We start from the raw sequence: 15,654 nt of genomic DNA, 5'->3' as shown, positions 1-15,654 counted from the left end.
TAGATCCTTGTGGGTGTTGGTCAAAAACCGACTCTTGCTTTCAGGCTCTGGTCTCTGTTGTTCAGTAAGTCACTTAGATTGTTTTATTGGGTATTTGTTTTCTGTAAATCATATGAGTGATATAAAACACTGAACAACCACTTAAAGAGTAACCACAACAGTTCCTGTTACAGTTCTTAGACTTTTAAAAATACACCTCTTCTGGATAAAAGTCACAGACTTGTTTTCAAGGTGGATTTTCTGTAGGCTCTATTTTTGCTGGCTCTGAAAATGTTTCTTTCTGGATTGAATGACTCAAAGGGAACATTCAGTTTTGGTGTGAGGTTTGTTTTTCTCCCTCTGAAATATAGTTGAATTGTGAGACAGAGCTATTTATTAAAACAGAATGCAGTTCATGTGCAGTGAAATCTTTTTTGAATATTTTGAAATACTATAGAACAAGCTYAGGATAGTTCAGGAGGAAAGTCTGCTGCTGCTGGGTTTTTTTGGCGGGGGGTTGTGTGTGTAGTTCTGTTTCAAATCAATCTCTGCTTCAAGGCATTTTTTTTCATTTTGAAAAGCTGCAGAGAGAGATAATAGTTCACTCAGTGCTATGATTTTTTCTTAGCAAATAGGTTGGTTGAAAAAATAGATCAATTAGTAGATTGCATGTAGGCAGACTGCTGCATCCTTCTAGTTGTTTCAGGTTTATTAATGAAACCAAAAGCAGAGAAAAATTCTACCTGCTTTCTGGAAAGCATGGAGGAAACAACCCCGCCAAAAAGCCAAGTAAGCAGCTTTTCTAGCAACAGTGCTGAGGTCAGGAGTCTGGGTTTTGTAAWGTCTTATTCTGCCCTTAAATTTCCATCCTCAGTCATCTTTGCATTCAGAGCTGAAACTTCTTTTTAGACTGTGAATAGGTGCAGGCCCTAAAACTTTTGGGTCTGCAAAAGATACCTGWTAGTCTGTGGTGGAGGATGTTTGGGTGCTGCAGCTATCCTGTTCTTGCTTTTAAAGAAAAAAAAAATCCTATTCTACCTGTTCCCTTCTTTCTGCTTTATGTGGCTTTTTCCCAGTTAGGTGAGATTGTTTTTTTTCTAATGAAAAATCTTGTGCCTGAAGCCAGGGCAAGGCATCTGTGCTTATAAATCAGGGTCCAAGCTGACCTCTCTGCTTGGCYCCTCCTGGCCTTTTGCCCCATCTTTTCTTTGGTCTCCCAACCTTTCCTGCATCTTGCACTCTTCTTTTCAAGCCTTTCTCAGGTGGTTTCAGGATCCTGCAGCAGTGATGTGTCATCAGGAGATGAGCTGAGCTCCTCTCTTTGCTGTTTTTCAGCCCCAGTGGCATCATTAAAATCATTTGTCTCCATATKGACTTCTTGTCTAGGAAGTGCTCAGACACTTTGGGGTTGGACCTGTGCTTTCTACTCCAGCCTTGTTGCCTCCTGTGCTGCCCTGCTAGCCAGGCTGCCAGTTCACTCTGGCCCTTGTTGTATCCTGCAAGCCTTATCTGTCCCTGTTATTATCTTTTCTTTCATCATTCCTTGCCTGCATTTTCAGCTCCTTGTATCAAGCTCCCTCATCTGCCTGCTGTGAGTCTTGGCCTCAAAYCCCCATTAACCCCTGCCCTACTAACCCACTCCTTGTTTGTCCCCCCATTGCTCAGAGCAGCCCTGGGGTGACCCCAGAGAGCAGATTTGTGACCCTCCCAGAGCACACAGTGATGGCAGGTGCAGGCACCAGCGGAGAGAGCACCGAGGAGCCCCCTCGCCTGTGCCTGGCAGTGCCCCCAAACACGGGCACTCCGCCTCAGAGGGCCATCGGAGGTCTCCTCAGCTGAGGGAGGCCAGCAATGGCCATCAGCAGGAGTGGAAGCCAACCAGCCAGGGAAGGTCCAGGAGACATCCCAGCCTTGATCTGGAAGGAGAGACTGAGCACCGAGCCTATGATCACAGCCATAGCTGGGAGCCACGGGACAGGAGGACACCTGGCAGGGAGAGGGTGAGGAGACCGCTCAGTCTGGACCTGGAATCAGAGCACGGACTCTCGGAGGAAACACGGCACAGCAGAAAGCCACCAAGGCAAGACAGAGAAAAGCACCTTCCCCTTCTGGAGATAGAGCTGGAGGCGGAGCAGGAGAGCTGGCATCGGGGTGGCAGGCAGCACCCTGAGAAACACAAATCTCGCCATCAGGGCCACTTGTCACATAGGATGGCACATGATGAGAAGCTCTATGATGCTGAATCTAGAGAAGACCATAGGAGGCACGAGGCAAGAGCCTACAAAAGGGCAGGACACAGGAGACACTCCCCCTCCCCTCATGCTGTGAGGCAGGGGAAGGTTGGAGACTGCCAGCGAGACTCAGGTAACCAAGTGTTGGGGAAGGTGTGTGTATATGTGGGGATGGACCTTTGCGTGCTCCATACTGCTGTGTGAGAYATGTGCTGCTTCCTTGGAAGATGCTTTTCTCCAGTGTCTGCCTACAATGTGGACACAGTGAATCTTGCCCAGGTTTCTCCCTCATTTAGCAGGATTCTTCTTATCCATTGATGTTCTTACTCTGTTTATGTCSTGATGTTCCATGGCATTGGAGAGGATGAGTAAGAAGGTATTGTTGGAAATGGTGCCCTTGGTATCCTGGGATTTAAGAAAACAAATTTCTCTCTCCCAACCAAAAAAACCTAAACACTACCCTCAAAGAAAACCCCCCAAAGAACCCCAACCAACCAATCCCCAGCTTTTGTTTAGTAATACATGTTGTGCAGTGGTCTCCTTGTGCAGGAGAAAAAAAGTAACAAAACCCTGAATGCTAACTTATGATTATGCTTTGTTGAGTTACTGTAAGTGAGGACACTTCACTTAAAGACTAAAAAAGCAGCAGTTTTCATCCACTTCTTACTGAAAACCCTGCTGGCAATTWATTCATTTTGGGCAAAGTTCAGTASTGGCACTGGGCGTCCAACTGGGTTCTATTTGTAAGGTGGCATTCTTGCCAAATTCTGTACAAGTGGTATTTTATTTTATGGGAAGGGTATGCCTGTGTAGTTCTTGTTCAACAGCACTTGGRGGTTGGGGGCTTTAAAGATYCAGATCCATCTTTGTGCTTTTAAASCCAYAGTGGAAGTAGGGGTGACCTAGTGAGAGAAGGAGTTTAGAGRCTTGGATCTATGTCTGTCCAAGTGTGGGGCAGCTTATGCTTTAAGCCATCTGACTGATCTTTACATGGATAAGGTGAGGATGATAATGTGTATCTGGAGATACTGGGATAATTATCCTTTCTCCTTATGATACAAAGACTTTCTTTAGGGAACTAGGTGTTAATCAGCTTGAGCTTTAAAATAACCAAACTCTACTCAAAACAAGAATTGAACATTCTATGAGCTTCAAAAATGTTTGTTTGTCTGTTTTCTCATTTARTTGTAAAATTCATGGGTTATCCCAAGGAAGAAATTGTCTGAAAACTCATGTGAGCCTGTCCCAGCCACGCTGCTCCAGCAGCGTGTTCAGACCCTGCTGTACTCACATCAGATGTTGGGCTGCTCTCTGCTGCCCAGTTTTGCCAGTGTATCTGCATCAATGCAGACTGGCAAATTACAATTCCTTTGCTGGCATTGCTGTCACCAAAGACTTCTTCAAGGGACATGGCCTGTTCTGCCATGGAGTTGCATTTGTTAGCTAAAACATGGTGTGTCAGATATTTCTGTGTGCATAGAGAAACCTYCATAAGTTGTGTGCTGCATCTCAGCTAAAGATGCTCTCAAACCAGCAGTGTGGCAGGTATGTTACAGTGCTCTCTCATTCTTGCAGGTGGCTGAAGAGATGGTGGGGATCTCCTTACCAAAGCTTTTGGAGAATGGTTGTGTTGATTGTTTTCTCTCACAATTTTGTAGGCACTAATTTGAGGGGAATGAAACAAGGCATGTATGATGCACCCCGAATGGAACAGGAGCTGTCTGATGCAGAGATTGCTCGGAAGCTGCAGGAGGAAGAGCTCCTGGTAAGTAGAAAGGATGCATTGGTCAACTCAAGGGAGCAAAGACAGCCAGCAATGGCAACATTTATTTGCAAATCTTTGGTATATGAGAGTGACTATAAGACCTTAGGTCTTGCTCCTGTGCATTCTGCTAATTAGCTTTGTGTTCCGTACACACGAATATGGAGTGACAGCTGGCTTCCAGCTAGTAAAACCACATTTTTTTAGTAAAACACCCCAAAATTAAAGTATTGAAGCAGAGTGATATTAAATGAATGTTTCCAGGCAGGTAAAGATGGCCTGTAGTTAAGTGTGATCAGCTTACAAGTGAGACAGACCAGTGCCCATCTTTGGGACAGAGGGCAGCAGAGTGGGAAATGCATTGTGGTGTGGCCTGGCAAATACACGAGGGCAAAATTCAGCTGAAATGGCAGTTTGGTGTTGGGTTGTGAGGTAAGTATTGAGGTAGCTAAGTATATTTGGAGAGGATGGTGTGTTTGTGTGGGCACCTACTTGCCCTGCCCAGTATGTTAATGAATATGAATAATTCAGAAATGTTACTTTTTTTTTCTCTGTTTTTTCTTCCCCACATTTTTTTTTCTCAGGCTAATGAAGCAGATCAGAAGGCAGCTCAAGTAGCCCAAGATGAGGTGAGCAACAAGTCAAATACTTACAGAAGCTGCTAAGCACCCCTTGTCTCCTCTGATCCTCTTGTTGTTAATTTGTCTCCTTGTTAGGGGAAGCTTGGGGCTTCGGTGGGATTTTCTCTCAGATGGTTTCATGGCTTAGGCTGGCCAAGCAGGGAGTTGCATTGCCTGTTGCAGCCATGACAAAGAAGGAAGTTCATGGTTCTGTAAGAGCATTTCTTGTAGCTGAGCCCCATGGGAGGCTATCCAAGATGCTGTGAGATGAACCACCAACCCCTTTAAGGAAAAGGGACAGAGGGTAGAAAAGGATAGAGGGCAAAAGCAGTTCTGACAAATCAGGGAGCTACTGGGCATGCTGCATRTCACCAGCCTTAACTTTGCCCTGTCCCTTGATTTCTGATCACACATGGGTGAAATCCTGGGTTTGCACCCTTCCCATTCAGCAGCTAACTATGGGAAGGGTTTGAATAGCTCAAACCCACAAGAGCAGTAAAATTGTCTGACAGAGTCTGTGTTTCCCTTCTAGGAAATWGCTCGGCTCTTGATGGCTGAGGAGAAAAAGGCTTTAAGAAAAGAGAAAGAAAGAGAAAAGTCTTCCTTTGAAAAGAGGAGGCATGATCAAGATTGGAAGGTATGCCAAGCTTCAGGAGGCACCACAGATAAGGTGCTRTAACGTTATTCCCATTTCCAGAGGGAGGTGAGTGTGTGTGATGAGAACAAAAGGTGGTGATGCTTCTAAAGGGTCTTGCTGTCTGTTATTCAGCTGCTTCCCGAGCCTTTTGGAGCCACCTCCTTGGTTAGATTTTTTGGCTTCAGCCTCAAACAAGATAATCCTTGGGCTCTGGCCTTGGAGGATGGCGCTGGATGTCACAACACCTTTGTAGCCTCCCTGAAGCATTGTGAGTCCCTGGTGCAGGACCTTTCCTTTGCTGAAATCCCCACTGCAGCAATAGCAGTAGATGGTTCTGTTTGTGTAAGGACAGTGCAGTTGCTTCAGTAGTCATTCTGCCTCATAACTGGCTGTGCAATGAAAGTCACGGGTCTGTCGTGCCTGGGTTTTTGTAGGAGTAATACCAGAGAGCTTGGCTGGCCAGCATGGAAGGGGATAGGAAACAGATTTTATGGTCAGCACTGCTAAGGTGCTAAAGGGGATGTGGTGTTAATCTTGGGGTCAGAAGGAGGCAGCTCTGGTGTTTTCAGCCTCCTTACTGTGCTTCTGTGGTTGCAGGAACACAGCTGCCTGCAGCTGGCCCTTCCTGCTCAGCCCAACCTTGTGCACAGTCATTACAGATAGACTGTGTTCAATCCCAGCTGAGGAACAGTCCTTCAGTGCTGTCACGTATTTAATGCAAAAGTTTAGTTTAGCTCAGCAAGACTGGGTTTTGTTTACTGAAAGYGAGTCCTGATGCTGCCATTTGCATGCCTGGCTGTTGTTAATTGCGTGTGTAAACCAAGCATGAAAGGACTGCGTGGAGTGAAGCAGCCCCAGTGCACTGGCTGATGTTTTGCAAAGCACACACACAGATAAGCTGATTTCCCTTCTTTCCATCAGCCTGATGCCAGTGAGGCCACGCGCTCGAGGTTGAGGGAAGGGCCTGAAACTCAGCGACACAGAAGTGACAGGTCTTCAAGGTGAGCTTGAACTGGCTGGCAAGAATGGGGAATGCATTGGGAAGCTGAGTCCTTGGGAGGAGCTGTGGGACCCTGACCTTGACCCACCCACACGGGGCTCGGCGGAGCACAGAGCTCATGAGGTGTCTGGTGACGTGCGTCACTCACTGTGCTCGTGGCACTTGTCCATATTGGTCTCCATGCCCRGTGCTGACAGGGATTGATGAGCTTGTGCAGTGACATTTGTTAAATGGCAGGGAAACATTGAGAGGGTTAAACAGCTCCTGGGGATGTGGAACCAGATGTCATTCCTGGGCAGGAAGGACTAATGAGTAATCACCATGCGTTTGCACAGCTGCTCCCTTGGGTCCTCGCTCCCAGTTAAGCCCTGTACACAGCTCCCACTGCTGCATGTGGATACCCCCTGCAAGCAAGGGGGTTGTGCTTTGGGGTGCCTCATCCTGAACTGGGAACATGCTGTAGCCCAGTGCTGCTTCTGAATCACGTGGTACTCTGGCTCAGTGCCCTTCATGAGGGAATGAACCCTGGAAATGACCTCAGTGGCTTTGATTTCCATTCCAGAAAGGAACCTAGAAGTTCTTTTGAATTTGCAAAACAACAAATGGGRTGTGCAGGTGGAGACTGAGAGGAATCATATTAGAATGTTCTGGGGGAAAACTAGAAGCATTACCCACTTTAAAATGCTGCTCTTTTGAGTGAARTTTGCAGCAAACTTCATAATGGAAATTCTTTATTTGCTGACGACTTAAACCATTATTAAGTGAAAGAGGTMCATGAGAAGCAGTAAATACTCTGCATTTCTCACTGCAGAAACAGTAATGGGCTGTGCTCAGAGGAGCTGTTCTGCAGGCAGAAGCTCTGGGCCAGGCCAGGTTTGTATCAAACTGACAGTAACAGACCAGASAGCTGAGATGTTGCTCTTACTGCACTGTTGTGCCTTTGAGTTACTTCCCAACACTCCTTTCCCCTGTGCTTGGCAGGTCACAGCCTCTCCTCGATGACTATGAACACTCTCGGTATTACACAAACCAGCCCAGCCCCTTGCGCCAGATCCCCAAACCTGAGCACTCTCCTAAAGGTAAGATCAACYCCAGGGCTGCCCAGCACTGGTTATTGTGAGCTGCTTTCCTCACACTAGCAGTCTGCAGGGCACAGAGAGTTTGAAAGATGTGAATAGAGAAGAGGAGTGGGAATTAGTGCTCCAGCAGGCAGGTGATGCTGTGCAGTGTTTGAGTTGGACTTGCTGAGCACGTTGCAGGCTCAGAGACTGAAAAACTGAATTGGTTTGCCTGAAATTTGTCAGGGKTCTGTCTGCATGTCCTCTGTGATCTCTTAATGATGAATGACTGGAAATCCAGGTAGCAGATTATGGAGAAATGACATGAAGAYGGTATTATGATGGATTTTAGGTGACTCACTAGAATCAAACAATCCAGTACAAGACAGAACCTGACAGTATCACCTGTCTGGTGAGCAGATGGGATGATCAGACAGAAACTTGCCCTGAGAGCAGGCTAGTTTTGTTCCTGTAGCATTTCAGCAGTGCTTTGTTGGTTTGTTTCCTGAAATGGCTTGGCACAGAGCAGTGTTGGTAAAGTCTCTCCTGCAGCTGTTTTAAATCTGAATGCCCATTGTCTGAGTTATCTATAGTGYCTCRGGGRAAGGAAAGGGCAGTCAGAGTTTAAYTSARTCTCAGATTTCTTACAGCTCCACTATTGACGCTCAAACGTGGACRCTCTCCAAAATTTAAAGTTGGTAAACTTACGTTGTGTCTTCATCAAGGAAGCTGGAAAGTTGATGGCACTTYATAGGGTCAGTTTGCTTTAGTGAGATGGTGCAGTGGGGCTGCAGCACCATTCACACCCTAGAAGAAATGCACATCTGGCTGTCTTGTGGATCTATCCTTCYTTTTGCTTGTGTAATGTAACATATTGTTCCAATTATGGCCATTAACTTTGCCAGTACTCTGSAAGTCAGACAGACAAGAGGTCAGGACGGGACAGGTAAAATAAGAATGCAGGTAGTATTTTTTTCACCAGGATCTAGCCTCACAGATTGTCTCCTGTTTTGTTTTCCAGGTTCCCGTAGGAAGCAGTAAGCTGTGTTGGCCTTTGCTTTGGTACTGACTCTTCTGTAGCAAACATTACTGGAATTGCCAGGCAACTTTCTCAATTCCTGACCTGATGGGAGGCCCACCCTCCACTCCCAGGATCATCTCTTTAAGTGTCATCATATTAAGGAAAATCGTTCATTTCAATTTCTCACTCGTCTGTGATGGTTTGAGCAGTGCAGTATAATCTAGCTGCCACTGAGCTGTGCAGATCAACCAGCTGGCTCAACAGCTCCTTCATACATTCTTTTGAGGCTTTCCTTCTATTTTTGAGCTTTGGCTGGAGCTTTGACAAATAGGACAAATTGAGATGCATGTACAATAGAGGAAAATTGAAGAAATGAGCAGGGTTGTGGCAATGCAACAGAACGTCAGGAGTACAAGTCCTTCTGCATTAGGATAACTTAGCAAAGAGAATTATAAGAGGAAATGTGTTTCTTCCTGTGTTGGATAGGATGGCTGAGCCAACCTGACAGTCATATGAGCTTGCAGGAAGGAGAAAGCATTTTTAAACACATACYAGCAAAAGCCAAACCCTGAGACTGGTGAGGAAGAAATTGCTTATGAAACAGAATTTTTTAACTGCTGTATTTCTTTCTAGGGTTTCCAACAATGTGAATAGAGTGTGTATAGGCATTTAGCTCCAGGATATAGGATAGAACAGTTAAAAGGAAAGAATTTCAACTGACATTAGACCTTGTATGCATGACTTTTAAGATTTGCTAGGGAGTTCAAGAAGCTGTGAGCTGTGGTTTRGGTAGGCTCATACAAACACATCTATATGTCTGAAGGAACTTTTGTGGTCACCTGCTTTGAGCTTCGGTGTGGTAGAARCCAAGGAATTTCACTGAAGCCAAGTAGGATCTCCTGTAACTCTTAGCTCAGTTGCTGATGCCCTTGAGTAGAGTAACTCGTTTCTGAGCTTGGATACATCTTGTAAACACGGGGCTGAAGGAGGGAGGCATTGAGCATCAAATTCAAATCTACAGTTTCAGGCAACCTGAGCCAGACACGGAGTGCCAAACAGTCCACACCATGTCTGTGCTGACTGCTTTTCTTCTCCACTGCTCCGTCCAGCACCSCAGGCAGACTCCAGTCAGGAATAACAAAATCCTTGCTCTCTAGGCTGTAGCAGGGTCTGCAGGTTTGTTGTCTGTATAGATTTTCCCATGCAGTGATTCCTTCCACTCTTTGAAAATAATGCAGTGATTCCCTCCTGGCTTGTTTTTCCTCCACTCTTTGAAAATAATTTTTCTCTTGCACAGAATAGTAGCCTTTTCCCTTAGCTTCCTCTCATTTAAATTCTTTTGTCTTTTTCATGTTTTTTCTTTTGCCATTATTTTCAGGTGTGTTTTTAAACTACAAAGCTAAACATCTGGACACTGGCTTGGAGTCTGTCCTGCCAGGCCAGCGTGGTTATTCATGGGCCAGCCCAGTTCATGGCAGTGAGCTTGGCTGCCTTGCCCCTGCAGCCCAACTTCCTCAGAGCCAGCACTGAGTCTGTCTCATCGCCTCTCTGTTGTCTCTGGCAGCCACAGGTCAGTCTCTGGCTCTGCAGAGGAGGGGAGACACCTGTGCCTGGGGCATGGAAACATGGACTTGCCCTCCCCACTGTTCTGCCTGGRAAGGGGCCTTGACAGCTCTCTGGAGCTTTGTGGGGAGCACCTCTAGGAAACAGGAAGAGATCATGGCTGTCTGCTGTTTCTCTGGTGCACAACTCAAGCCCTGAGGCAGCTGTACAGCTTTAACCTTGGCTGTTGTCCTTGGTCARGGCAGTTACTGGGCCAAATCACTGGGAAGACAGGGCAGCTCCTTTTTCACATAAATTCAGGGGCAAGTTTAATACCACATCACAAGCCCATGTCTTGCCTTGACCAACAACTCGAGAAACTTCCATCTCCTACCCCTCCGTGCCTGTTGGCAGTTCAGTATCTGTGAAGAACCATATAACCCCTGTTAGATCTCTCCTCCAGGGAAACACTAACCAAAAACCTTGCCATGTAGGATTTCGTGTATGGGCAGAATCCTGCTACCTGCATACCCTTGCTTCCAGACTGTGAGCTCACCTGCCTGCATGGGCCCCGAAGTGACTTGCAAGGTCTTGCTTGCTTGCYGCTGCTTCTCAGGAAATAGCCCAGTCAGCAGCTAGATTTTACTTCCTTGCCTTGTTCCCAGTTCTTGTTCTCTCTCTGTCCATTCAGAAGTGTTGAAGTTTAAAAGGATCCAGAAAAATAACAACATGGATGCTATTTTTTTCTTTTTTTTTTTCTTGTTTGAGAACTTGGCCCAGTGTGGCAACCTCATCTACCAAGGTTTTGTTGTGTAAAAATTAATTTTTGTATTTCATGTTACAGTCAAAATTTCTGTGCTGAAAATTCCTTTTTTTTTTTTTTTTTTTTTNTGTGGGCTTTTTTCTTCCGTTGCCATCAGAGTAATTATTGTTGTGAGATGGATGCCTGGTGCAGTTGTAAGAATTAACACTTCTTACAAACACCCTAGTCCAGGCACTGCTGCTTGTACTACCTGGTGCACTTGTGAGAACTGGATGGAGAAAAGTCCTACCGAATCAGAAAGTGGCTGAGCTTGAGGAAAACTGGTGACTCTYTGCAGAAGGAAAGGGGAAATCACCAACTAGGAATTCAGCCCTCCATGGGCCTCTGTATCTGGCTGTGATGGACTTTCTTGCACTGCAGTTGGCTGGTGTAGCTTTTGTCTTAATCTAATCAGAGAAGTTATGAAGATCCAGAGCCCTCTGACATTTGAAGAACCTGTTAATTCAGGAGGGAGGCTTGGGAGTATCCAAGTTTTGGCTTCAGTGGTAGTGAGTAGAAATGTGAGAGAAAACTGGTTAATTTAGTTTAGAAGCTGGGTAGAGTCTGAAGGACACCTCAGTGCCTCCTCTGTGGGGCTGTAGGATCTCCTTGGTGGACTCCTCCAGCCATGGCACCAAGAGACAAGAGCCCAAGAAAAGGATCCCAGGAGCAGTTGSTGCTTCCTTGGATGCCTTTGGGGAGTGCTGAATGCTTTATGGGCTGCTCTGCTCTGTATCCTCCCTTAATCTTTATCTTTTTATCCTTACTCCCTACCTTTATTCATTTGCTGTCCCTTTTTCTCCTGTATTATTACTCCATAGCCCTTGCAAATAGAGGGGCCCTAAAGGTTTGTCTKGAAGGRGCAGAGGAATGCTAGGAATGGCAGCTGAGGAAAGCAGGGAGTAAATGGGATAAGAACACAGCAGTTTTTCCTCTGATACGTGTTAGGATCCTCATGCAGCCAGACAGGTTAGAGACCTTCTCATGCAAAGGTTGCAACTGGACTTGCATATTTAGTGACCACTTTTGGAAAGGGATTCCATGGTCCCACTGAAGTCAACAAGAGTTAAGATCATGGATAAACAAAGAGCCACTTCCCTTGGGTCTCAGCAGCTGCATCTCTACTGAGAGTCAAGAAGATGCAGCTTGTGTGGGTGAGAAGCAAAATCAGCACCTTGTACRTGTGTCCCTGGAAAGGGGCACAATGAAGCTGATCTTTCAAAAAGRAACACTCAGAGCAATATTTCTTTCCTATGACAGAAAAATGTTTAAGTTTCTTGATTTTTTTTTTTTTACTTGTTTACTCTTACCAAGTTTTGGTAGCTTTGCCTATGGGTTTGCTCTGGATTTAGTAGCATTTTGCAGCCCTTGCTGGGACCCCTGTCCAATTGTTAGGGTCCTGCATCCCTTTCTGAAYCTGTGCATTACCAAGGCATTCAGCACCGCGTGGAAAACTCATCTCCTTGAAATCCTGGCACTTCCTGACCTTCCTAGTAGGCACATCTCAGCAGCAAGAGCTCTCACCATCTCCTCACCTCCGTCCAAAGCACAATGGCCTGCAGAAGAGGGGTCGGGTGACTTGGAGGGATCGTGCCTTACACGCAGGGATACTCGATGTCTTCAGCAGGCTGACCTGAGTCACCTTGCTATGAAACACTGTCTTAATGTGGACTGTACAGCTGCCTGCAGCAAGAAGCAGTTTTCATCACAGGGATAGATCCAACAGGTTGATTTCATYTTTTTTAAAGAACTTCATGGGTTTGAACTTGGTGGGGTGAGGAAGTATCAGCTGTTAAGGGATAAATGAATTCTCATCATTGAATTTCTCCTCTTGGGGAAGAAGGATAGAAGTTACAGATGCTGCATTCTGCTTCTCTCTATAAAAGGGATCTTGTATGTACAGTATTTTTATATCTCTGCATTCCCACCTATCAGGATTTGAATCAGGATTGGTAACATTCTCTACTTATGGAGAAAAATGGGTTGTTATTTTTACAGTGCTAGACCTCTGTTTATTTCGTGCCAAATTACAGCCACTGTTACATTCTAGTGTTTTCATTCATTTTATTGCTGTTGATCAATGTGTATATTATATATTTTTATTATCAAGGTTTTTATTTTAATTCATATCCTGTATGCAAACTAACTGTGGATTGCTAATTTATCTATATGTAAAGGGGAGCACTTGGAGACAGTGTGAGGATTCCCCTACTTAGTTTACACTCTTGTAATTGAGCACAGCCAGTCCACGAAACTAATTTCTTCCTTCACAGAGCAACCTCCTGGGTGTTTGTCCCCYGAGCAGATGGCTCCTGCTGTCCCTCCTGGCAGCAGTGACACTGCAGGACTGGGTGAGATGCGATAGGAATYGGAGCACAATTCCCAGCTGAGCTGTCCTGTGCCTGGCAGTGGTGCCAGGGCGGGTGCTGCAGCAGGGATTCCCAGCAGGATGGGGGTGTCTTTGGGGTTTGCTCTGTATCCATCCCCAGCCGATGGACAGTTGATTATGCCCCAGTCTCCCAAGATGYTCAGGGCTTAGTTTTGCAGTTGCTTTGGGAGGTGGGTGAGGGACATTGTCCCTTGCACAGAAGCATGCCACAGGCAGCTTGTCTTCTTTTTGTTGCAGAGGACAGGCATAGACTTGCAGAGATCCCAGTTTACTGCACTCCYTCAATGCATCTGTGGCCRTGCTGCACTGCTGGGGAGACTGGGKGCCACTTGGACTGCCCTGCCCAGGACAGGCTGTGGGRCATGGATTTCATGTTCAGGAGCTGCCCCAGCCTCAGCTTCTGGGCTGGAGATACTATCAGCCACCTCCTCCCCATCAGTAGCACAGGGCAAGGCTTAGCTGGGCAGAGTCCCAGAGAGGACAGTGGCACACACAARTGAGTATTTTCTACTTCATGGTAAACAAGTTCCACTGTATCAGTGTTCACTCAAGTAGACTCCATGGTCTGTCTCCAGCTGCATCTGTGCACTGCAATATAGTTAATTGCCTCAGATAAATAACTGCAGTTGTCTCATTTAGCTCTTCAGGGTAAACTTTCAGCCTGTTGAATCTCAATATTAGCCATGCGATGWGGTGGATTAGTCAGGAGGCTTAAATTCCTCAGAGCTGCAAGTGTATCCTGCGTTGTAACAGCTAATCCTTAAATATGAATTGCACACTGACAACAATCTGTCTATGCAAGCCTATTCTTGGTTTTATTTTTTGACTGTTCACTCTATAATTTTACCAGGTTTGGCATAGAACTTCTGAATGACATTTAACCAAAGTATCATGTCTGTGTGTGYGTGTATGTATAGCATGTTTTGCTTCATACTCCTGAATTGTCATTGAATGTAAAGGGAACATTGCCTTGCCCCRTTTTGTTCAATAAACCGCTGTATTTTGTTACCCACCTCATCTTTCTGTCCCTCTGTGTGCTTTTCTGGAWACCTAAGTGGGTTACACAAAAGCAGGGGAAAATAAGACTTTGTTCCACCCTTTGTTCCTGAAGCTTAGCTGCTTCTACCAACAATTATGTTCTTCCACTGTAATAGATGTAGCAAACAAACAAATTTGTATTTAATTTGATTATTTTGTGGACAGACAGATGGAAAAAAGRCTATGTAATATCTTGGAAAATATCTGGACTGTTTCATTTCCTGAGACTGTGATACTGAAAAATAAAGCAGTATAATTATTTGCAAGGGTAGGATGCTCTTTCTTATTTCATTAATATAGCTTTTAAGTTTGCAAAAAGCCTGCCTGAAGATTCCCACAAACAACTCGTAGCTACAGTGGTGGGACAGAGTGCAAGAAGGAGACATGGCAAATGCCCTGGGACTGACTGCTGCCTTCAAAGGAGTCAGCTGAGGTTGCAGCCACATAGAGCTCAAACAGGAGCAGACCYGATCCCATTGAGGTGTCACAAACTCAGCTGGTGACTGAACATGCTAAAATAAAGAGAAGGTTACAAAATATAAACTGGATCTTGGATCTGCGCTGTTAACCTTTCTTAAATATTTATTAACTCATTTCTCTGTGCTTGCCAAGTGTAAGCATTCAGAGAGCCCTTTGGCATCCCAGCACAGGCTGCACCAGGCCTTCCTTCCACGGGCCAGAGGTTGGGCTGCACGAGTGGATTCTCTGACTCCCACTGAGTTCAGGTTTGGGCTAGGTTAGGGTCTGTGTCACACCACTACAGTGCTTTCGAGTGCCTTGATGTCACCGCTACCTCCCCCCAGCTGCATCTCAGAGTCCCTTGGGTATTAGTGAGTGGAAGCAGGAGTCAGCAAAGCAGAGATGGCTGGCAGTGGGAGAGCCTGCTTGTAAAAACGGCCCTGGGGAGTGCCGAGAGCTCTGCCAACTTACAGCCCATTGCAGCCTCTTGTCTGGAGTGACTGGCTTGGTCTGTTTTCTCTGAAAGGCTTCTTTCATGCCAGCCTTGGCACTTGTTGGAGCATTAGGCTGTGGTGGGAGCAGGGCCAGCTGGAGCCTTGAGAAATATCTTCCACCTGCTGCAGTGGTGTCCACACAGAACTGGGTGTGGGGACCACAGAAASAACACTGAAGAGCCCCTGGGGACCTTTTCCTGTACCTGAAAACTGGTCCATGAGTTTCTAAGCTGCACGCAGCTCTCTGGGGATATGCCATTGTAGATGGATCCATTGTGCCTCTGGTGATGGATCGAGGTTTTCTGGCTGTGAAAAAGCTCAGCCAGTGGAGGTTGCTGAAGGTCACCATTGCTGGGTGCCCTGACTGCTGACAAAAAAATAGATTTAGTAGATGAGACCTAGGATCAGGCTGCAAACCAAGYTTAAAGCAAGCAAAGAACTTGAGTCTGGCAGCTGTGTATTTATTGAATGCCTGTGCTTCCCTGACCCCAGAGAGCCCCAGACAAGCGCCCAAGCAGCTCTGCCAAAACCTGCTCCTGTTTCATGTTGTTGCTGGTGAGCAGCAGCTCAGAGTACTGACACCAGTTTTCACAGTCTCCTTTGCCCTGRCACTACTTTTGCT

General features: G+C 46.0%; 1 protein-coding gene across 2 annotated transcripts in view; it reads left to right on the top strand.

Annotated features, from left to right (window-relative positions):
- The window catches only part of CCDC50 (coiled-coil domain containing 50), a 41,633-nt gene extending 27,575 nt beyond the window's left edge, over window positions 1-14,058 (top strand). The window contains exons 6-12 of one of the 2 annotated variants that reach the window (XM_057380614.1): window positions 1,645-2,343; window positions 3,869-3,975; window positions 4,557-4,601; window positions 5,125-5,229; window positions 6,151-6,230; window positions 7,211-7,308; window positions 8,309-14,058. In XM_057380614.1, the coding sequence (XP_057236597.1) occupies window positions 1,645-2,343; window positions 3,869-3,975; window positions 4,557-4,601; window positions 5,125-5,229; window positions 6,151-6,230; window positions 7,211-7,308; window positions 8,309-8,328 (1,154 nt within the window). In that variant the 3' untranslated portion in view covers window positions 8,329-14,058. The remainder of the gene's footprint in view (window positions 1-1,644; window positions 2,344-3,868; window positions 3,976-4,556; window positions 4,602-5,124; window positions 5,230-6,150; window positions 6,231-7,210; window positions 7,309-8,308) is intronic. The other variant, XM_057380615.1, reaches the window with a different exon arrangement.
- Window positions 14,059-15,654: the final 1,596 nt, after the last annotated feature.

Source organism: Malurus melanocephalus, unplaced genomic scaffold (assembly GCF_030028575.1).
Source record: "Malurus melanocephalus ecotype Western Australia unplaced genomic scaffold, MMel_1.1 scaffold_464, whole genome shotgun sequence".
NCBI lineage: Eukaryota > Metazoa > Chordata > Aves > Passeriformes > Maluridae > Malurus > Malurus melanocephalus.
This window is presented reverse-complemented; position numbering and strand designations above follow the sequence as displayed.